This window comes from Myotis lucifugus, unplaced genomic scaffold, assembly GCF_000147115.1.
Source record: "Myotis lucifugus unplaced genomic scaffold, Myoluc2.0 scaffold_60, whole genome shotgun sequence".
NCBI classification, from domain to species: domain Eukaryota; kingdom Metazoa; phylum Chordata; class Mammalia; order Chiroptera; family Vespertilionidae; genus Myotis; species Myotis lucifugus.
This window is the reverse complement of record NW_005871108.1, coordinates 5,140,573-5,164,518: the sequence shown is the minus strand read 5'-3', so window position 1 is coordinate 5,164,518 and position 23,946 is coordinate 5,140,573. Positions and strand designations below refer to the sequence as shown.

The 23,946-nt window shown below is 39.3% G+C and overlaps 1 protein-coding gene across 2 annotated transcripts in view; it reads left to right on the top strand.

Annotated features, from left to right (window-relative positions):
• LOC102436662 (ubiquinol-cytochrome-c reductase complex assembly factor 1) overlaps positions 1 to 23,946 on the top strand; it is a 109,635-nt gene that overhangs the window by 54,714 nt on the left and 30,975 nt on the right. For both annotated transcript variants that reach the window (XM_023754419.1, XM_006089453.3), the window contains one exon: positions 10,701 to 10,809. In XM_023754419.1, the coding sequence (XP_023610187.1) occupies positions 10,701 to 10,809 (109 nt within the window). The remainder of the gene's footprint in view (positions 1 to 10,700; positions 10,810 to 23,946) is intronic.

Below are 23,946 nucleotides of genomic sequence, written 5' to 3'. Positions count from 1 at the left end.
GTAGATGACAAAGCATTCCAGGCAGAGAGACCTAGTGGTTTTCGATCTTTTTACCAGCAGAGTTGTGTGTGTTTTTTTAGTGAAGTTTTATGCTCAGCCACAATGTTTGAATAGATCAAAGAATTGCTACTTGGGTTAAAGAAGTGGGAATGATCTGCTCACTTCAGGTCTTTACAACATGCCCACTGATAAGGGACCCTTACATACCTCCATGGAAACTCAGAACACAGTTTAAAAACCAGAAATCTAGCCCTGGCCAGTGTTCCTCAGGGGTTTGAACGTTGTCCCGCTCACCCAAGTGTTGCAGGTTCGATTCTTGGTCAAGGGCATGTACCTGGGTTGCAGGTTCAATCTGGCCTCCATTGGGTGCATTGGGGAGGCAACCGATCTATGTGTCTCTCTCACATCAATGTTTCTCTCTCTTTTTCCCTCCCTCCCACTCTCTCTAAAAATCAATGGAAAAAATATCCTTGGATGAGGATTAGCAAAAATACAACCCCAAAACAAAACAAAAAAACACACACCATAGATCTAGTCCAAATACCCCATTTTACAAATGAGAAGACAATTTGGGAAATTTTAAGGGATTTGTCTCAGTCCTCATTACCAGTCATGAAGGATCCAAACTCAAATCCGAAGCTATGTGAACTGCTTCTTCTGCAACACTGCTTCCTGCTGGAGTGTCCCTTTTAGTGGTCATGGGGACGATGAGGGGTTCTTCCTCTGAATAAGAACAGCATAGCACCGACCATCAACTATATAAAAGTGTGTTTCTTGGCACTTACTGTCTGTGTCCTGGGCGAGGCAACAAGTAAACCTGAAAATAGTACAGGGTGATAAGTGCATTCAGCAGACATACAGATCTTATGGGAGCACAGGGGGAAGGGGGCTTCCTGGGGATGGTCAAGGAAAGCAGTTACATTGGCCTCTGGGGGCTGGAACCAGAGAACATGTGTCTTAAGGAGTTATTATTAAGAGGAGGAGAAGTAATTTTAAACTATTTTTTAAGATGTTTCAATAGAAAAAAAATGGATGAGAGGATGATCACTACAGAATGGGGGGCATTTTGTTATTTTTTTATTTTAAGATGGGGAAACACTGAAATGTTTTTATAAGCCTAGAGGAAGAAACCTTTGGGAAAGAAGAGAAGTAAAGTGTGGGGGTAGGAAGGGGTTGGAAAACAGTCTCAGACCAGCCAGAGAACTGCCCTGGCAGACACTCCTGGCCTTTGCAAGAGGGCTCTTTAAAACCATCACTGCAGTTTTGATGTAGCTGTAGGGCTTTCAAGCTCATGCTGGATTCCCGCAGCTCCAGACCTGCTATATATGGTGAGCCCTGGCCATGTGCACACCTTTTTCTCCCTCCTGCCTGCAGCCAGAGTCACTCTGTTCAAACACTCACATGTAGCTTTTAGCACAAACCAAAGATCTATGCAGCATCATTTTACTAACATTGCATAACCTGTGAACATTGGTACCTGCTACCCATAAGCTTGTTCTTTATAGTGGATTTGACAGGCAGGCCTTAGGCCAGGTGTAGCTCTTGGAGGAGGCTCACTGTCAGGTGAGATGACTTCAGGAAGTGCCTCACCCCACTTGTCTGTTTGCCCACAGACTGTCCCTGTGGCCTCTATGCTCCCCCCATAAAGGTTAGGCTTCGTGGAGAGGGGGTTTAGGAAGCCAGGTGGAGATAGCCATATACACAGCCCTGGGAAAGAGTCAGTGTGCCAGTTCACAAATAAATAAACTCATTCATTAGCACATTGCTGAGACTTGAGTGTGGCCATGTAGGCTCTGCTTTCTTGGCCTTAGATGGTGGCAGAGTACAGGAAACAAACTACACGAAAGTCCCCTTTGGGATTCCTTCGTAACAGCCAGAGTGACAAACCTGCCTGAGTGCCCGCTAGTCTTTATTTAATTCAAATCAAACCTGCTCCGAGCAGCGTATAAACTACCATGAGGGAGAAACAAGGCCAAAACACAACTGGCATTGTCAGAGGCCCAAACAGAGCAAGCGAGACAGGATGCTCTGAGCTGCCAGTACATGGCAGGAGGTCAGCCTCAGGAATAACAAGAATTCTTTTCTCCCAGATTTAGGCAGAGAGGAGGAAAGCATGGCTAGGAAAGTCTCGTTTCTTTGAACTCTGCAGGCAATGTTGTCTTCCTCCTTGTTTGATCCAGCAGGAAGGGGCTTTTGGACCTGTGCTGTCACAGAATGGGGGAAACAGCCAATGCTGACACTGTGCTGGGAGATACTGTGGTTTTGGGGGAGAGAGGGGGCAGGGAAGCTAAGACTTCATTCCAACTGCTCTCTTCACCACTGTGCAACCTTGTTATTTAACCTCCTCAGAGCATCAGTTTTGTCTAGACAGGTGGTTAGGTAGATTGAAAGACATAGTGAATGCAAAAGCATCTTGCAGTGACAAATCTCATATTAGAGGACTTAATAAGTTATTTGCCACAAGACAGAGGTTATATGTTAGCCCTTTATATTTTGATTTTCCTGGTCAGTTAGTCTTTCTTCCCTTTTCTCATCTCTATGCTTGCCTTTTAGAGATATTAGGGAGAGATTAGATTAGGGCTTGAACACTCCTTTTTTTCTTTACTTCGCTAGCTGGATTATTTGCTTTCCTTATATGTAAAAGAGATCAGTATTATTTATGAGCCACTGGAATCACTGAGAGATAGGGATAGTACTGTGAAGCTTAAAACCTCAATAATAAATTTTAGGTTTAAGAACATTATCAAACTTGGATGGGCAACTGGAATTGTTCCTAGACAGAGAATAATAGTTCATGCACAGATTAAATCTATACTCAGGTGCTTAGTAAATACTTGATAAGTGAATGACTAAGTTAATTAATGCAAGAATTTTTTTAAATTATCAGATTGTCTTTCTATTTTGTTTTGTTTTTTAAATATGTTTTTGTTTATTTCAGAGGGAAGGAGGGAGGGATAGAAACATCCATCATGAGAGAAAATCATTGATCAACTGCCTCCTGCATGCCCTATACTGGGGATCGAGCCCACAACCCAGGCATGTGCCCTAACTGGGAATTGAACGCTGACCTCCTGGTTCATAGGTCGATACTCAACCACCACGCCACACCAGCCGGGCTCTTTCTGTTTTTTAAACATTCAGTCTTTTATTATTTTAATATACTTCTTCCAGGTAATCAGTTTTCATTTTAAAATATTTTTGTTGTCCTGCCTAGCCGGCGTGACTCAGTGGTTGAGCATCAACCTGTGAACTAGGAGGTCATGGTTCGATTCTTGGTCAGGGCACATGCCCGGGTTGTAGGCTTAATCCCCAGTGTGGGGCATGCAAGGAGGCAGCTGATCAATGATTCTCTCTCTCATCATTGATGTTTCTATCTCTCTCTCCCTCTCCCTTTCTCTCTGAAATCAATAAAATATATTTAAAAAAATGTTTGTTGTCCTAATCTAGATTGTCTCTTTTTTAAAATATTTTTATAAATAGACTATATGTTTAGAGCAGTTTTAGGTTCACAGCAAAACTGAGCAGACGATTGTCTCTTTTTAAAGTTTATTTAGCATTCTTAAGGGCAATTTTTATTATATTTTAACATGAAAGTTTTCCCTCCCACCTTTCCTCTTCCTCCCAGAACAGCTCTGAAATTATGAAGTTGAATCAGTAGCAAAATGTAATTTGACATGTCAACATTTAATTAAGCATTTATTATGAGAAATGTATCCATGATGTGAATTGGAGTAGAGCTTTTCTGTTCTTTTCTTTAAACCTAGTATTCTCACTTGTTGTAGAGTAGTTTACTTAATGACTCAAACATTATTGTTGTTTAGTTAGAGCCTGTGACAAGTTTTGTTTTGCAGTGGATACCAGGAGTGATCATCACATCCTTTTTTGTTTTTGTTTACCATTTTGAATTTGTTTCACTCATTTTCTTTTCACTTTCTAACATACTTTAACATCTTCTGGATGATCCAGGAGGTCCTGGTACTTTTACTGATTTTTGGCAGGCTGTCTTCTTTGAATTGCACTGGGTAGGTTTACCTTCCCTGTATTAATAGTACAACCTGAGTTGTACTATTTTTTGAGTCTGTTTTAAATAAATTTTTAGTTTCTTTTTTTCCTGTTAGGCTGCCAGGAGTTACTTTTTGTTGTTGTAATTATGCTTGTCTCAAGTTAGCCAGTCTTTTTTCCCTTCCGATATGCTATTTCTAATGTGATGCTAGTTTTAAAACTTAAATCACTGCCCTTGTGAGGATTAAATGAAAAAATAGAGGAAATGGAATCTGGAGGGTTTCTTCTAGTTATTAAAGGAGGCAGAAAAACAATAAGACTCTGGGACCAGATGACCAGGATTTAGATCTCCTTTGATACTTACTAGGCTTATAACTCTGGGCAAGTTACTTCTCTAAGACTCAGTTTCCTCATCTGTAAGATGGAGACAAGAAGAGTACCAGTCTAGTAGAGTTGTTCTAAGGATTCAGTGAAATAATGCTTCTCTATCACAGCACAGTGCCTGGCGCATAGTTGTGTTAGCTGTTAATTATATTTATTTTTGCTATTAAGGATTTTTTTCTTCCTATTTCTTAGTCATTTTTAGAATAGGAAAAATTGCCAGATAAGTTGAATTCAGCCTAGATCAGATGTTACCCTAACAATTGCTATGTCAGTTAGTGGAAATCTATTATCTCTGGGATCTAAAAAATAGTTTCACTGGGGTGACTGTGGTATTTGTGGTTGAAACAGAGTTAGAGTTGAGATTTCTTCACCTTCATCTTTTTGTAGCAGATTAAGTATTTTCTCAACATAAGAACAGTGTGTGTAGAATGGCTATCACTATGAGAAATGGGGAAAACAGAGGCTACCATTTATATAAAAATAATACATGTTCATGTACGTTGGTGGGTTATATGTGGAAGGATTCCTAAGAAACTACTTACTATGGTTGCCTTAGGGTAGCGATGGCGAACCTTTTGAGCTCGGCGTGTCAGCATTTTGAAAAACCCTAACTTAACTCTGGTGCCGTGTCACATATAGAAATTTTTTGATATTTGCAACCATATTAAAACAAAGATTTATATTTTTGATATTATTTTATATATTTAAATGCCATTTAACAAAGAAAAATCAACCAAAAAAATGAGTTCGCGTGTCATAGGTTCGCCATCACTGCCTTAGGGAGAGGAACAGGGAAGGTGGCTGGGGGATGTGGGCAGGAAGGAGACTTAGTTTCTGTTACCATGTGCAAGTATTACTTATTCAAAGCAGTTAGTAAAGAAAGAAAGGAATAGACTGAATGTGTAAGCTATAAGGTCAGGTGACCTAAGAATTGGCCTTTGGCTGCTTTGGTCTGGACATTCCAGGCATCTGACTGTCTAATTTGTGGGCCCTGCCTTGTGCTGTGCTTTTTCCTTGAAGAGGAAAACACAGAAGTTCTTCATAACAGGACAACATTCTGTCCTTAACTACCTAGAGAATTTGATTCACAAACTCGGGGAAAATTAGTTTAGCTTTTAATTAGCTGAATATAGTGCTGGTGAATGGACAGCCCTGTGGATTATTAGTATCTTATTTTCTCCCGTTTGAACTGATGGGAATCTTCATTAGACTTCCCGTTGATGAGAAGACTGATTCTTTGTTTTGATTTTATAACTTTAGTTACGTGTGATGAAATTTGCCATAGAGCTTTATATTTGAAAGTGTTTTACATCAATTGTCTATTGAACTAATCAGGTACAATGTTTACAGAATAATTTGAATTTGCCCTCCTTTTATTTAGCAGGCTTGAATCCATACTGTGTTTTCTAAACTGTTAGTATCAGCAAAAATAGATACAGGTTATAACAAATTTTGCTGGTTGTGTAGCTCTTATATTTCTGGATCAGACTATTCTGAATACCATAGTTCTGTTCAAATAAGCATAAATTTGTCATTTTTCCAGCCCTGGTGATATTAATGTTTGATTACAGGGTTGAGGCTGGGAAGAAAGGGTTAACTTCTCAGAGACTCATCTGCTATCAGTGCCAAGGTGCTAATGTTATTATACTCCCTCTTCCTGGCTCTCCATTGTCTACTGAGTAAAGTCCAGACTTTTTTAGCATGGCATTTCAAAGCCTTTTATGACCTCTCTGGCACATTTTTCTGTTTCCTATACCTGCCCTACCACAAAAGCATTGTTTCTTTACATGTATTGAGCTCTTCCATTGCTCTGCTCATAATGTTCCATCTGCTGGAAATTCTCTTTATTTTTTGTCTCTATCTATCCAACTTCAGCTCATCTTTCCAAGTCCCATGAAGCTTTCTCTTATCCCACTCAGCCAAAAGTAATCCTCTCAAACTCAATTGCGCTTTGTACTTTTTTTGGGATACTTACAACATTCTCTTTTAGGACTTTGTATATATGGTGGATTTTGTCTCCCCGGGGAGACTAACTGCTCTCTGGAAGCTGGGCGTTTTTTAGCCATCACTCTGATAATCCCCATATATATTCCCTCACACAGTAGGAACTCAATTTATGTTCATTGAGTGAATTGTCCGAGGGCAATCTTGAAAGTGTCTTCAATTTGCTTGATCTTTTCTACCCAGATGACCATTTGAGCCTACCTGTTATCTGTAATGGCTATAGAACAAACAACTCTGAAACAAAAAAACATTTCACCCCATGTTAATATAGTTAGTAAGTTTATGGTCTGAGAAAATCCGTGCCTTTTAAACCTCAGAGGGCAGGTGTATTAACAAACTACAGAATTTTCAAATAAACGAAGAATTCCATTACCTCACTATTGCTGTTGATGAATTGGCCTCTGACGACACTCAAGCATCAAAACACACAGCTCTTTTCAGGTGAGAGGCTGACATGAGTGATTTGATTAGCTTTAAGAAAAAATCTTATGAAAAGGACTGAATTTTCCCCAGTTTGTTTCTGCCTTGGAATATGCCCTATATCATATAAAGTGGCCAAATCTTTTTCCATGACCTGTTTTTATTGTCACAAAGTGTTATTTCTTAGTCACAAATTGGGTTCAGAGGTGCAACTTTAGAATCATAGCATCAGCAATTCCCAAGGTTGGAAGAGACATTAAAGACCAGGTAGTCACATGGCTGAGTTCCCACAAAATATGTATTCACCCTTCAAAAATCAGCAGTTCTCTATTTTTTGAGGTTATTCATTCCATTATTTGAATTTTCAGAAACTCCCCTGTTAGAAAGTTCTACTTTCAATATTCAGTGCTGAGTAATTCTCTCTCTTTCTGTGGCCCTCCCATTGGTTCTGATTCTAACTCTTGGGCTGTCTAATTACTGTTCTACAATATTAAGGCAACTCTCCTGTTTTTTTTCCAGGTTAAATATCTTCTGATCTTTCATCTCTTCCTTTTGTCTCTTAAAAATATAATGTTCAGCCCTAGCTGGTTTGGCTCAGTGGATAGAGTGTCGGCCTGTGGACTGAAGGGTCCCAGGTTTGATTCCGGTCAGGGGCACATGCCTGGGTTGCAGGCTTGATCCCCAGTAGGGGGCATGCAGGAGGCAGCCGATCGATGATTCTCTCTCATCATTGAGGTTTCTATCTCTTTCTCCCTCTCCCTTCCTCTCTGAAATAAATCTATTTAATATATATATATAAATGTTCAACTATTGACAGTATTCCTATTAGAATCTGATCTGTGCTGAATAGGAAATCTTACTTTACACATTGAAGATACTGTATTTCCATTACTGTATCTAAAATCACAATAATTTGGGGAGCAACTTCCTCTTCCTCTTGATTCCCTTAAAACATGTACTATTACTTAAGCCTATAAGACTTTTGTTTTTGTTAATCCTCACCTGAGGATATTTTTTCCATTGATTTTTAGAGAGAGTGGGAAAGGAGGGAGAGAGAGAGAGAGAGAGAAAGAAAAAGAGAAACATCGATGTGAGAGAGACACTGATTAATAGCCTCCCGCAGGCGCCCCCACTGGGGCCAGGGATTGAACCTGCAGCCCAGACATGTGCCCTTGACCAGGAATCATATCTGCAACCCTTTGGTGTGTGGGCCAGTGCTCTCACCACTGAGAAACACTGGCCAGGGCTATAGTTGTTCTTTTAGGCCGAGTTACAGAACCTTAGATTTATTCTTGTTCAAATTCATTCCGTTATATTCAGCTCCTTGAAACAGCTTGTTGAAGTATTTTTGGTTCATGGTTGGGTCATCAAGCATATTTGTCTTCCTACCCAGCTTCTTGTCCTCTGCAAATTTGATAAGTATGTTTGCTTTTCTCCATCTTAGTTACTAAAGGAAATGTTGAGGCAGGCAGGATGGGATCATTCCATTGTACCATGCTATTGCTAGTAGATTTTATTGGGCAGGATTAATTGTTTATGGAGGTAGATTTGTCAATTTAAACTGAATATTCCATATTTATAGCAGGAATTATCTGTTAGGGAAGTTGTCTTGTTGTAACTGCTTAGTAACTAATGGGAAATTATAGAAATAAGTATAAGTATGGTCATGAGAATGAGATGAGGAACTAGCTTGGAAAGTTGATAACCCTGTTTATATTCTTGGTTTGTTTTGTTAATCCTCACCTGAGGATATTTTTCCATTGATTTTTAAAAATATATATTTTATTGATATTTTACAGAGAAGAAGGGAGAGGGATAGAGAGTTAGAAACATCAATGAGAGAGAAACATCGATCAGCTGCCTCCTGCACACTCCCTACTGGGAATGTGTCCGCAACCAAGGTACTTGCCCTTGACCGGAATCAAACCTGGGACCCTTCAGTCTGCAGGCCGACGCTCTATCCACTGAGCCAAACCATAGGGCTCCATTGATTTTTTTAGAGAGAGTGGAAGGGAGAAGGAGGAGGAGGGGGAGGAGGAGAGAAAGAAAGAGTGGGGAGGGGGAGGAGTGAGAGAGAAACATCAATGTGGGAGAGACACATTGATTGGTTGCCTCCTGTACAGAAGAATCAAGCCTGCAACCGAGGTGCGTGCTCTTCAGTCTGCAAGCCAATTCCGTATCCACTGAGCCAAACTGGCTAGGTCCTGTTTATATTCTTATATATCATGAAATATGTTGTATTTATTAATTAAAAAATAAAATTCTTACATTCTTATGTAAGGTCTTAAGCAAGAAAAGCCCTCTTGGTTGATGAAAGGCAATGTTGTATAGGGGAAAGAGCCCTAAACTTGGCCCTGAATTTATCTATTTATTTATTCAGCAAACATATATCGAATGCCTACTAAAGCCCTGGAAATACAATGATTAAAAAAAACACACCAGACTTGATCTTTGCTTTCAATGGAGTTTACATTCTAATGGGGCAAACAATTTTATAATTACAGATGAAATAATAATATTTTCTGTGACTTATATTCTGTACAAATGCTGTCCAACAGAAATAAAATGCAAGCCACATATTTAATTTAAAAGTAGCTCCATTTAAAAAAGTAAAAAAATGAACTTAATTTTAATAGTAGGTTTTATTGAACTCAATATATCTGAAATAACATTTCAACATGTAGGCAATGTAAAAGTTTTAAGATATTTATATTTTTTCTTGAATTAAATCTTTGAAATCTTAAACTTATACCACATCTCAATTTGCATTAGCCACATTTAAAGTGTTTAAATAGCTACATGTAGCTAGTGGCTTCCATATTGGACAGCACAGTGCTTTACCCACCTTTACAGACTACTCTGTGGCTGGGCAAATTACTTGCCTTCTGTAGGACTCCAGTTTTCATCAGTAATGAAGGATTCAGACTTATCTTCTACAACTAAGAAAGGTTCCTTCCATTTGTGAGGGGGCCTTCTGAGTTGCTCTAAATCAGAGGTCCTCAAACTTTTTAAACAGGGGGCTAGTTCACTGTCCCTCAGACATTCCACACCTGCGCACTGCGGGCCCGGGACGAGTCAGCTGCTAAGCAGGACAGGCAGCGGCGGCAAAAACACCAGGCGGGCCGGATAAATGTTTTCGGCGGGCCGCATGTGGCCTGTGGGCCGTAGTTTGAGGACCCCTGCTCTAAATAATCTATATCTTTTTTTTAATATATATTTTTATTTATTTCAGAGAGAAAGGGAGAGGAAGAGAGGAACATCAATGATGAGAGAGAATTATTGATCGGCTGCCTCCTGCATGCCCCATACTGGGGATTGAGCCTGCAACCTGGGCATGTGCCCTGACGGGGAATCGAACCGTGATCTGGTTCATAGGTCAACGCTCAACCATTGAGCCATGTTGATCGGGCAATAATCTATATCTTGATCTGGATGGTGCTTATGTGGGTGTATATAACATGTAAAAATTCATTAAGTTGTACACTTAAGATTTTGTGCTTTATGGTATCTATATTATACCTCAGTAAAAGTTTTTTAAAAATCACTTTCAGTTTTTAAAAAAATATATTTTATTGATTTTTTACAGAGAGGAAGGGAGAGGGATGGAGAGTTAGAAACATCGATGAGAGAGAAACATCTATCAGCTGCCTCCTGCACACTCCCTACTGGGGATGTGCCCGCAACCAAGGTACATGCCCTTGACCGGAATCGAACCTGGGACCCTTGAGTCTGCAGGCTGACGCTCAATCCACTGAGCCAAACCGGTTAGGGCCCAGTTTTTTTTATTCTGTGTTCTGCTGAAATCACTCAGATGAACTGACCTTCAAGGGAAATGTGTGATGTGAAAAATGGAAACAGCCAGTGACTCTTTACCTCTTCTTCCCACCCAGGATGTGTCTAGTCCGAATGAAGCAGGAAGGCCGGACTGGGAAATACATGTGTCGTATCATAGTTCATTTTATGTGGGAGGATGTTGAGCAGCGTGGCAGAGTCATGGGGGTAAGTGAGTGCTGTTAGATTCTGGTCCTGAAAAACTCCAATGAGGGATTGAGTTGAAGTTTTATCTATTTTATTTTTCATTACAGGTTTACATTCAATATTATTTTGTATTAGTTTCCAGTGTACAACATAGTGGTAGACGATCATACACTTTACAAAGTGGTCTTCCCAATATTTCAAGTACCCACCTGACACCATACATAGTTATTACAATATTATTGACTGTATTTCCTATGCTGTACTTTACATCCCCATGATTATTTTGTAACTTCCAATTTGTACTTCTTAATTCCATCACCATTTTCATCCATTCCCTCTACCTCCTTCCCCTCTGGCAACCATCAGTCTGTTCTCTGTATCTATGTCTGTTTCTATTTTGTTTATTTTATTATTTAGTTTCCACACATAAATGGAATCCTATGCTATTTGCCTTTTTCTGTCTGACTTATTTCACTTAGCATAATACCCTCTAGGTCTAGCCATCTCATCACAAATGGTAAAATTTTATTCTTTCTTTATATCTCTGCCCAATACCCCTTTGCATATGTTTACCACACCTTTTCTATCCATTTGTCTATTTTGGGGCACTTTGTTGCTTCCATATCTTGGCTATTGTAAATAACGCTGTAATGAACATAGGGATGCATATATTCTTTTGAATTAGTGTTTTGGGTTTCTTCAGATATATTCCCAGAAGTGGAATCGCTGGGTCATAAATCAGTTCCATTTTCAATTTTTTGAGGAACCTCCATACTGTTTTCCACAGTGGTTGCACCAGTCTGCATTCCCACCAACAGCACATGAGGTTTCACTTTTCTCCATATCCTCACCAACAGTTGTTGTTTGTTGGTTTATTGATGATAGCCATTCTGACAGATTTGAGGTACTATCTCATTATGGTTTTAATGTGTATGGGTTAATATGGTTTCTTTCATTACAGAGCAGAGCTCTCCCTGTAGATTAAGAAGTAAACTAAGTTTATAGATGTATTATAAAAGTCATACATGTTCATAGAATAACATAATTAGTGACATTGAACATCTTTTCATATATCTATTGGCCATCTGTTATGTCCTCTTTGGAGAAGTATCTATTCTGGTCCTCTGCCTACTTTTTTAATTGGATTATTTGGGGGTTTTTTTGGTGTTGAGTTATATGAGTTTCTAAATTTTGGATATTAACCCTTTATTGGATGTATCATTGGTAAATATCTTCTCCTATTCAGTGGATTATCTTTTTGTTTTGTTGATGGTTTCCTTTGCTGTGCAAAAATATTGCTAAGAGAAATGTCAGTGTTTATTTTTCTTTCGTTTCTCCTGCCCGAGGAGATATGTTAGCAAAAATATTGCTAAGAGAAATGTCAGAGATTTTACTGCCTACATTTTCTTCTAGGAGTTTTATGGTTTCGAGTCTTACATTTAAGTCTTTAACCCATTTTGTGTTTATAGAATGGCTTTGCTTATAGATTTCTATGAAATGCTGACTAATGCCAAGTAGTAATTCAGCTAGAGTCACTTTTGCCTCAATGGAGACAGACATGCCTTACATACTTTATATGTTTGCATACATTATCATGTTTTGTCAGTGTGAGGACATCCTCTTGTGGAATTATTAAACCCAAATCATGGTGATAGGAGAGATGGATTTGGTGAGTGGAGGATATCAAATAATAATCCAGTTTAAGCATGTTATACTTTTGACACTGATTCAATGTTTGAACCAGTCCTCCTCTAATTTAGTTTGGATGAAAAGACCCCGCAATGGACCTGCACTGTGCTCAGGAACTGAAAAATAAGCAGCTTGATTGCCAACAACCTAGAATACTTTGGCACGGTACTACTGAAAATGTACATTAGTACATTTAATAATTAAGCTGAAAAAGGAGAATATATAACATATATGTATGTATGTATAATAGAATGATGACAACAGAAAAATAAAACAAAAAATTAGAATATAGTTGGTTAAATAAATAATGCTCTCTTTGTGTATTTTGTGTATTTTATGTGTCTAGACCATGTTACAGTAGATGTAGTTCCTTGTTATTTTCCCATTTTTGTTACCTCCCAGGTTGGGAGTGTCTAAAGCAGAATCATCAGACAGGGTCACGAAATGGATTAATTTGGTTTTGTTCATTATAGAGCAAAGCTCTCCCTGTTGATAAAGTTTATAGATGTATTATAAAAGTCATACATAGAATAAAAATCAAACAGTAAAATGTATTTATGTAAAAAACAAGTGTCTTTTCCCCAGTCCAACTTCCCAGAAGTCATCATTGTTAAGAATTGATGTGTTGCCCTGGCTGGTATGGCTCTGTTGGTTGAACATTATCCCATGTACCAAGGTTTGATTCCCAGTCAGGGCACATGCCCAGATTGTAGGTTTGGTCCATGGTCTGGGTGCCTATGGGAGGTAACTGATTGATGTTTCTCTCTCACATCAATATTTCTCTCTCTCTCCTTCTCCTTCCCTCTCCCTCTCCCTCTCCCTGTTCTCCTTTCCTCTTTCTCTAAAATCACATATTTTAAAAAAGAATTGATGCGAATCTTTCTAGTTTTCTTTTCTTTTAACGTAACACAGTGGGCTTATACTATACACACTATTTTACATCTTGGCCTTTTTACGTAATATATATTAGATATGTTTTAACTTTACAATTGTTTTCAAAATTCAAAATGTTTTTTTAAAATATATTTTTATTGATTTCAGAGAGGAAGAGAGAGGGAGAGAGTTAGAAACATCAATGAATGAGAGGCCTCCTGCATGCCCCCTACTGGGGATCCAGCCTGAAACCCGGGCATGTGCCCTTGACCGGAATCGAACCCGGGACCCTTCAGTCCGCAGGCCGATGCTTTATCCACTAAGCCAAATTGGCCAGGGCCAAAATGTTTTAACTAAGACTAAAATCCCTTTAATCATCAATCTCAATCCTGGTCAGTTACCTCCTTTCAAGAAGTAATCACTGTTTCTACTTTGGTATTTATCTTTTAAGACTTTTTCCTTTGTTATCTATAGAAAATTCATAGTATTGGTTTTGTGTGTATATATTTTATTATATATAACATCATCCTCTGTGTACTTATATGCAACTTTCTTTTTCACTCAATAATATGTTTTAGAGATTTTTCCTTGCTGCTTGGTGTTAAGTGGATCATCTTTACCCATATTTTACTCTTCTGTATTATAATTATTTTCACATACTCCTATGTTATTGCCTAATGGTTTCCTGTGCTTAATATGTATGTAAAATTGTAGTCTTTGAGACTTACTTATGAGAATGATGGTTGCCTACTGAGAGTCTGGATTGAGGGTATTTTCAAATTCTCATGTCTAGAAGATCTGCATGTACAGGAAGCACAATGGATCGCTTCTCCGCCTTTTGGCTAAGATCAAGTGTAGAAAGCACAGTGGACATGGGTTTACCTTTCGACTACTTCATTGACGTTTGTATGCCTTTCTGGGATGACAGACCATTGGCATGTCTGTTCATTCTAAGAAGATCAGAGTATATATCAGAGTTTTAGCTGTTATCATCATCATCATCATCTGTTTTGGAGTCAGTATTAAATTGTCTTTGTAATTGTGCTCTTTGGTTCCTTTTTCATTTTTCTCCCTGTCATGCCTTTCTGCTGTCTTAGCTGCCCAGAGTAGGATCAGTAGCAGCCTTGTAGGTATTCACACAACTGAGTGTTCCACATATTCTTACGTACTTACTCCCCATCTCTGTGGCAGCACACAGTGGACCCAGGAGTACTAGAGTCTCAAAGCATCCCCATTTAATGATGACCAGTAATACCCTAAAACCTAGGCTGACCGCCATGCCAGTTACACTGTAACTCTTCTATCAGTTAGCCTGTTTTTCTTATCATTGTTGACTAACTCTGCTGGAAGTTGGACCACTAGAGCCATGTGGGCCACAGTTTATCCCTACCCTAAGTAGCTTAATGAGCTAGATTACTGATTCTGGACCACAGGAATCCTTTAGGTGCCCCCTCTCCATGAATTTTCTTTTGGACCTCCATTTATATCTGTATCTCAGTATTCAACATTTTGAATCATCTCCTATGTTACTGTATCATGTTCCTTCTATTTAACTGTATGCTTTATAATGGCAGGAGACTTGTCTTACCCACAGTTTTTTTACTTAGACAGTTAAGATTGGATGAATAAATTGAACTTCAGCCTCTGGAATTCTGTTTTAAAGTCCACTTATTTGCCAGAGAAATCATATTTGACTTAATCTCTGGTCTAGGTGTATATCCACGTAGTCCTGTAGGAAGTAGTTCCTTTTTTTTCCCTTTCCTTTTATTCAACCATTTTTACTATCTGAATTGTTCTAGATATGATGCTGCCTATAAAGAGTGTTAGATCAGTGTTTCTCAAACTTTAACATACTTACAATTCACCTGGGATCTTGTTAGAATGCAAATTCTGTTTCAGTAGGTTTGAGGTAGGGTGAGAGAGTGTACATTTCTAAAAAGCTTGGTGCTGCCAGTGCCACTTGTAGGGCAGGGTAGAGAGGGGCAAGCACACTTTGAATAGCAAGGTTTTAGATAATACATAATGTTCCCCAAGTACAGACTCTTAAATTCGCCTTCATGAAGGGAAATGCCATGCTCCAGTTTGATTTCAAAGACTATAAGTAAAAGATGGTGATTTAAAAATAAGAGAGTTTGGAAGAGCTGTGGAATTACTGTTATTGTTTTTCTATTATAGTTGACTTGATCCCCCTTTTCAATCTCATGGTATAAGCAGACACCCTTTATACAGGCAAGGAAATAATATTAATCACTTCTAAGTTGTGAATGATTGTGTGTGTATATGTAGAAGAGATTTCAGTCTTCTGTGTGTGTACAACCTAAAGAAATGGGAAAATTAGGGATATGTAGCTGGAGAAAAGTAGTAGGCAGTAGGGAACGAGTCTGGCCTGGTTCTGATCCTGACTGGCAAGTCTTTCCTCCTCTGTGCTTCAGTTTTTCATTTAAAAAAGAAAAAGAAAATCATGGAGGTAGGCTACATGATTTTCAGATTTCTTGTCAGCTTTGAAACCTATGATTTGAAGGTGGTAATTTGCAGATCTGTGTTATTTGGCATCCCAGGTATGCATGTTTAAGAAAACTCATTTAAGTAGAATTTATAAGACTGATCAATGCAGTAGTGATTTTTCTTATGCCATGTATTTCTTAGAGGCCATTACTTTACTTGAGTAGATTGGTGTGGGGAAGACCAAGAACCAACAGAGCCACTTGCAAATTAATGATGAATCAGAAATTTTAATCAAGAACTCCTTTGAAATTAGAATTCCAGCCTTATTCGGTGGGAAAATTTAATTGATAAATTTTTGCTTTTTACCAGCTTTTTAGGAGCCCAGCTATTGTGAAAAATGAGGCAGACTCATATATCTTCATTGAAGCTGGTATAAAAAGTGAGTGTTAAATTTGAGGTTACAAAAATCACATCAGTAATTTAGAATGTTCTGACTTTAAAAAAAAACATTATTTGGGATTTAAACATATAAATTAGCTGTGGAAATAAAGTTCATTATATCACCTCATCTGGTCTTGTTTTATTTCATTAACTGGTTCTTAAAAACCTTTGTGAGCTGAGTCGCAGCTGAAGAGGTTGGAGACCATTTTTCCTTGGGTCCTTGCCTCACTCCTGAGTGTTGGTAAGAGTAGAGAACTAAGTCTTGACACAGCTGTAAAAACAGACAGCGCCTTTGGCCTCAGCTCTTTCTCCTGGTGCAGGCAGATTTCAGATGTAAATTTCACTTTCTGCCTCTCCTACTAATGAAGTAAGTTTCTTTTGCTGGGTTTGCAGCCAGGTGTGTCCAGTCTTGTGGCTAACAGGGCGCTTTACTTAATTTTTCCATTTGTGACATTTCAACCAAACTTAAAAAACAAACATAAAAATTAGCTCAAGGCAGTGGCTCAAAGTGTTAATGGTAACCTTAGGCTGACTAAACGACTTCCTCTCAGTTCTGTCCTGCCAGACATCTCCACCTTGTGGCTTACAATGAGCAGGTTTAAAAGCTTTCCAAGTCCTGGAGACTAACTAGGTGGGAAAGGGTGGAGTGGTCTATAGTTAAGAAAATGCAGGTTTATCCTTATCAGTGGTCCCTGGCATGCCAGTTGCCTTAGCAGAACTCCAGGTGATACTTTGCTAGCACCATTCCGGAATAATGATGAACCTCCTGTCATTTCACAGTCTTCTGCTCTCTCTGTGGCAGAGCGGCTTCAAGGGATGGTGCAGAGGTCCTAGGAAGAGGTGGAGGAACTTTGGGTTGAACTGGACTCCTTTGTAAAATTCGATTTTGCTTTTCAGTACCAGCATTTTGCTTTGCAAAGTTCTCTGTGATCATACTCCAGGCTACTTTTCCAAACTCATTTCCCTTAGCTCTCCTGGAACCTTAAATATGTAAAACCTTAGAATCTAGCACATGTGCCTGGCACATAGTAAGCTTCAGTGAACATCCAATCCCATCCTTGCTTCACATACTCTTCACTCCAGCCAAGCTGAATGCCTTGCTTTTCCTGTCTTGTGTCTTTCTTCATGTGGTACATAAACCTACATTACCCTAACACTCCTCCATGTCCTTCCACCCCAGACTGGAAGCCAATCCCAGTTTCCTGTAGCTGAAAGTACCATAATAATTTATATGCACCCTTCTTCTGGTTCTTACTGTTTCTGTTTGTACTTTTGTCATGCACATATGTTGATTGCCTTCCGGGGAGACAGGATCACACACATCCCTCTTTGTATTTTCCAAAGTGCCTATCATTGCCCTTTGGCTAAATGCATGCCCAGTAAATATATCATGAAAGAAGACAGTTTTGGAAGCCTCTGATAAGTATTGGAAAAAGTGGAGTGGGAGGTATCCTTTTTGTTGTTGTTGTTTATCCTCACCCAAGGATATTTTTTCCATTAGAAAAATTGGGAGGGAGGGGGGGAGAGAGACACACATGGGGATCGAACCTGCAGCCCAGGAATCTGCCCTTGACCAGGAATTGAACCTGAGACCCTTCCATGCACAGGCCGATGCTCTATCCACTGAGCATCGGAGGACATTTATTTGCTCTGCTGGTCTTAAACATTGGAAGAAAAAGAAATGAGATATTGTTTCCTCTACCCTCATTTTCTGTTTCTTTTTCCACGCTTTCCCATCTTCTAATGGAATTACTTGATTTTAAAAAAAATTTATACATAAAGTATTAAATCTCCTAAACTAACAAAGGCTTTAAATCTATAAAGGGTGGTAAAAATAAGAATTACAAGTACTTTAGTTGTTTTGGAAATTTCCTTCCAGGCTTCTGTAATTCTACTCACATCTCCCTCCTCCCAGAAAAGTCTTCAATCAGACTTCTCTGTTTTACCATGAGGTAAAACTTTTGCTATATCTCTAGGTCAGAATTAAAACTCCCTACCAAAGGTATTGTTTTAAAAGAACCACTTTATGATTTAACTCCCACACAGCATAGTTTTTGTGGTCACTGGTATGAATGGTGGAGTGTAAATACAGAGCAATCCCTTGGGCTTGAGGCCTTTAAGAATGTGTTTATTCTCATATATCAATCCTTCTTTTAAAAGTGTTAAAAATGTCCTAAGCTGTGGAGTGGATACTTGTTTATTAGAGGAGAGAAGTCTAAATTCTTAGAAGGCAGAGCAATTCCATTTGGGAGTTGCCTAATGAATTTAAACAGTGTCCAACTGAAGATGTTCCTCTAGTACACTGGTTCTCAACCTTCCTAATGCCGCGACCCTTTAATACAGTTCCTTATGTTGTGGTGACCCCCAACCATAAAATTATTTTCGTTGCTACTTCATAACTGTAATTTTGCTACTGTTATGAATCCTAATGTAAATATCTGATATGCAGGATGTATTTTCATTGTTACAAATTGAACATAATTAAAGCATAGTGATTAATCACAAAAACAATATGTAATTATATATGTGTTTTCCGATGGTCTTAGGCGACCCCTGTGAAAGGGTCGTTCGACCCCCAAAGGGGTCGCGACCCATAGGTTGAGAACCGCTGCTCTAGTAGATGCATTCCTTTCCCTATACAAGTTTCATACCCTCAGGCTTTAGAGGTAGCAACAGTATGCAGAGTATGTGCTTTAGATCAGCGGTTGCCAACTGGTGGTCCGTGAGGTCCAAAAGGTTGGCGACCGCTGCTTTAGATGGTTTTCCAACTGATTGGATGCCTGGGTGCTTATAACCGGAGTGCCACTCCAATGGCTTCCGAGTGCCATACTGGATTCACTATTTCAGGGAATGTCCCTGAAAGAGAATTTATAAACCTTTCTGTATTTGAAATTAAATAAAGCATGAATCTCCTATCTATGCACATGATAATTTGTCTCTTTCATGGTCATTTTTACCTTCAATTACAGATTGTGAGTTTCCTGAAGTCATTCATATTTACCTGTCTTTGTATTCCTACCTTAACAAAAATGAGCTTTGTACATAGTAGGCATTCGGTAAATGCTTCTTGACTGAAGGAGTCGAGTGAATTTGATCCCCTTTTTTATCCTCAGCTTACTTCATGGCATTTCTGTAGGAGAAAGACAGAGACCTAATTCCATTTTTCAAGGCCCTGGCTACCTCAGTGCGCTGCCTTTCTATAATACTTCTGCTTAAGTACTCTTCATGCTAAGTACTCCTAATTTAGCTCGTCATTCCAGAACTGTTTACCTCTTGCCAACACATCTCTTGCCTCCAGTCTATCTGGGGGCCCTGTTTCACTTGATTATCTTTTGTACCGTAGTTATAATACTGCTTAGAGCTGGTTGCATCGGACACAGCTAAAGCCATTTTCCATACCCACCTTTCAGGGGTCACTAATGCCTCTCCTAAATAAGTCTCACTCAGCAGACGGGGAAAAATAGCTCCATGAACCTGTTTTTCCTGTGTGTCCTGTCTCACTTCTGATGTCTTCACCATCAATCCAGTCCCCCAAGCTAGAATTCTTAAAGTCATCCTCATCTCCTGCCTCATCCTCTGCATCTAGTTGACCTGTCAGGTTTTTCCCAAGATATCTCTGGGTTTTATTCTCTCCTCTGTTCCATTGCTTCATGTCAATCCTCATCATCTGTCTTGTTGCACATGGCCTCTTAACTAGTTCTTGGACTTTCCTGACTTAATTGAACCCTCCCACCATATAATTGCCACGGGTTTTCTTTCTAAATCCCACATCTGAGTATGTCCCTCTTCTGTCTAGAAATCTCTGCGGGCTCTCACCACATACAGGATAAAATTCAAACTCCTTAGCAGTGGCATACAGAAGAACCCTTCATAGTTATGTAGGAGAATGTGCTTGTTCTTAGAAGATACATGCTGAAGTATTTATGGGTGAAATGTTTTGTTTGCAAGTATCTTCAAATTATTTAGTAAAAGAAAAAAGTGTGTTTGTGTGTATATATAAAGTTGACCCTTGAACAATGCACAGGTTAGGGGCACTGACCGCTCCCCCCCAATCAGAAATCCACATATAATTTTTGACTTCCCCAAAATTTAACTACTGCTGACTGGAAGACTTACTGATAACATAAACAGTTGATTAGCACATATTTTGTATGCTATATGTATTCTTATAATAAAGTAAGCTAGAGAAAAGAAAATGTTAGTAAGAAAATCATAAGAAAGGGAAAATACAGTATTTATTGAAAAATATGCATGAGTGGACCCCCAAAGTTCAAATCCATATTGTTTAAGGGTCAGCTGTAGATAGATGTAAAGCAAATGTCACAAAATATTAATTGTGAATCTAAAATTATACAAGTTTTTGTTATATTACTCTTACATCTTTGTTTTTTTCAATAAGTTTGAAATTCTTAAAAGTGAAAATTAGGGGTTGGGAGTGGAATCTTCACATTTTGGCCCCAGCCTGCCTTTCTATTCTAATTTCCAACAAACTCTACCCACACACAAATTTTCATGTGCGAGTACCTGCACACATACACTCAAATATATGTTCCACTCATGCCAGATTTTTACTGGTGTCACAGTATGCCATGCTCTTTTATGATTCTGGGCTTTGTTTATGCTGTTCTCTCTGTCTAAAGTTGACTTAACCCCTATCTCCTCTGCTCATGACACTGTAAGACACAGCTGCGTAGTACCTCCTCCAAGAAACTTTCCCCAACACTCTCAATAATGTTAGCACAGTATATTTGGCCTCTCCCTTCTCTGTATTTTTGCAGTATTTTGCACAGACTTTGAAATAAGACATACTCTAATTATGGGTTTGTGTAGGTCATGACCATTATATGGGATAAGGATCTTAGGATCCCTGGTGTCTTAAACAGAGTGCCTAACGTAGCCACCCACCTGTTGGTTGGGGTGATCATAGGTACTTGTTTCTGTTCTTAGTGTGTGGCCAGTCCTGGCTCCCAAGTACTGACTTAATGAATGATCTTCTTATGTCAAGATTCAATTTTGCTGACACCCCTCTACCCCCAATCCCAACCCCTGCCAAAAAACAAAAGGTTCATTTTTCTCCCTGTCTTGCCTCATGGGTTCCCTGGCTCTCTGGTTGTTTGTACTTTTAATCTACTTTATAGAATAGATGAACCTCAAAATGTTAGACTGGGTGTCTCAGAGATGCTTTCATTAAATGGTTCTCAATCTGAAGGGGCTCAGTTGTATGCCTATTCCCGGTCCAGGGTCCACTTTGCTATACCATGATAACTTTCCCTAGTCAACCTCATGGCAGCTTCCTTCTCCTCTGTGGTATTACCAAGGACTTCCAAAGACCAAGAGGACAGCTTTTCTTTTCTTTTCTTTTCTTTTCTTTTTAAAGCAAGCTGCTATTTTGCTAATTTTTTCCCCACAGAGTTTAACTAGGTGTCTCTCTCTCTCTCTCTCTTTCTCTCTTCGGAGAGGAAGAGAGAGATAGAAACATCAATGATGAGAGAGAATCATTGATCAGCTGTCTCCTGCATGCCTCCTACTAGGGATCGAGCCTGCAACCCAGGCATGTGCCCTTGACTGGAATCGAACCCGGGACCCTTCAGTCCACAGGCCAACGCTCTATCCACTGAGCCAAGCCGGCTAGAACGGACAGCTTTTCTTGAATCTAGAAGCATTCCATTTCTTCAATGCAGTCCCAAACCTGAGGCCCCTTTTATTCAGAATTTCTAATCCAATACGGCAGAGGTTTCCTACTCAACAGAACTAATAGAGATTAAAGGGGGTGAAAGACAGATGAGAATGCTAACAATGTTCTGAATTTGTTTCTTTTTCCAACATTTAGAGTCTGAATGTCTCCACATCCTCTGAATTTGCCTTAGTTGATTTTACAATTATTTTTCAGAGACTCCTTGCTTATGTTTTTTTAAGAGTAGAGGAACACCGAGACTGAACACCGTGCTTGGAGAGGCTGGGCTGGGAGACTAACAAAGGCGGTATTATGCTGTGCACGGCAAAGCCAATAAATGAATTCAGGAGACACCTAGATGTGTTTCTAGAGGAGGGCATGCGGGGGAAGGGGTCTGGTGAAAAGGCAGAAAGGTGGGATTAAGATAAATTAAAATGAGGCCAGCATGTTGGATGAGAGGACAGCCTCTTCCTATTCCCACCATTGCTTAAGATTTTTTCATTCTGCTTAGTTCAAAAGTTAAAACTAGTCTTTACCATGTACCTCCTAGTCATGCTCCCATCCTCCACTCTCTACCTAGGAAAATAACTTAGTTTTAAGACTATTTCATCCTGATACAGCAGTGTTTATTATTTGACTGCTACATCTATTAGATGTACCTAAGGGTCTTAGACTATTAAAACTGGAAAGGAACCTTAAAGTAACCTAGTCCAGAGATTCTGAAAAGTGTGTTGCAGATCAGCAGCTCTAGCATCACTTAGGAACTTGTTAAAAATGCAAGTTTAGAGTCCCACCTTGGATCTGCTCATCAGAAACTCCGGAAGTGTGACCCAACAATCTGTTTTAACAAATCCTTCAATTTGAGAGCCACTGCTCTTGTTTGCACTTCATTTAAAAAAAAATTATATATATTTTATTGATTTCAGAGAGGGAGAGAGAAACATCAGTGATGAGAGAGAATCATTAATTGGCTGACTCCTGCATGCCCCACACTGGGGATTGAGCCCGCAACCCGGGCATGTGCCCCAACTAGGAATCGAACTGTAATCTCTGGTTCACAGGTCGATGCTTTACCACTGAGCCATGTCGGCCAGGCCTGAGCTTCATTTTTAACTGATGTGAGAAACTGGCTCTGGGAGAGCTAAGTGCACTTTACCAGAACCATTTGAATTTTACATTTTACCACAATCTTACCTGTGAGATAGATAGTATTTCCACCTTCATTTTACAGATGAAGAAAGTAAGTCTCTGAGAAGTTGGTATATTAATTTTCTGCAGCTGCTGTAACAACTTACTAGAAACTCGTTGGCTTAAAACAACAGAAATTTATTCTCAGAGTTTTGGAGGCTAAAAATCAGTTTCACTGAACTGAAATCAAGGAGTTAGCAGGGTTGTGCTCCTTCTGGAGGCTCTAGGGGAGAATCTGTTCCTTGCCCCTTCCAGTTTCTGGTGGCTGCTGGCATTCCTTGGCTTGTGGCCACATCACTCTAATCTCTACTTCTGTGGGTCATGTTACCTTCTCCTTTTCTGTCTGGGTCTAAGTGCCCTCTGCTTCCCTTTTATAAGAATACATACATGTGGTTACATTTAGGACCCACCTGGATAATCCAGGACACTCCCCATCTGAAGATCCTTAACCTAATCACCACAGCTTCGAAATCCTTTTCTGCCATGTAAAGTAATATTCACAGATTCCAGGAATTAGGATGTAGATATCTTTTGGGAGACAACTATTTAGCTTACCAGTCAAGTAACTTAATCAGACTTATACAGTACATATGGCATCCTGGATTGGAGCCCAAACCTGCCAGACTCTAGAGCAGTGGTTCTCAACCTTGGCTGCACATTAGAATCACCTGGGAATCTTTTTAAAATCCTGATTTCTGGGCCTCATCCTCCGGAAATTCTGTTTCTTTGTTACTAATGTTGTGACCCCACCCCATAACAAAGAAACAGAATTTCCGGAGGTATGAGGCCCAGAAATCAGGATTTTAAAAAGATTCCCAGTGATTCTAATGTGCAGCCAAGGTTGAGAA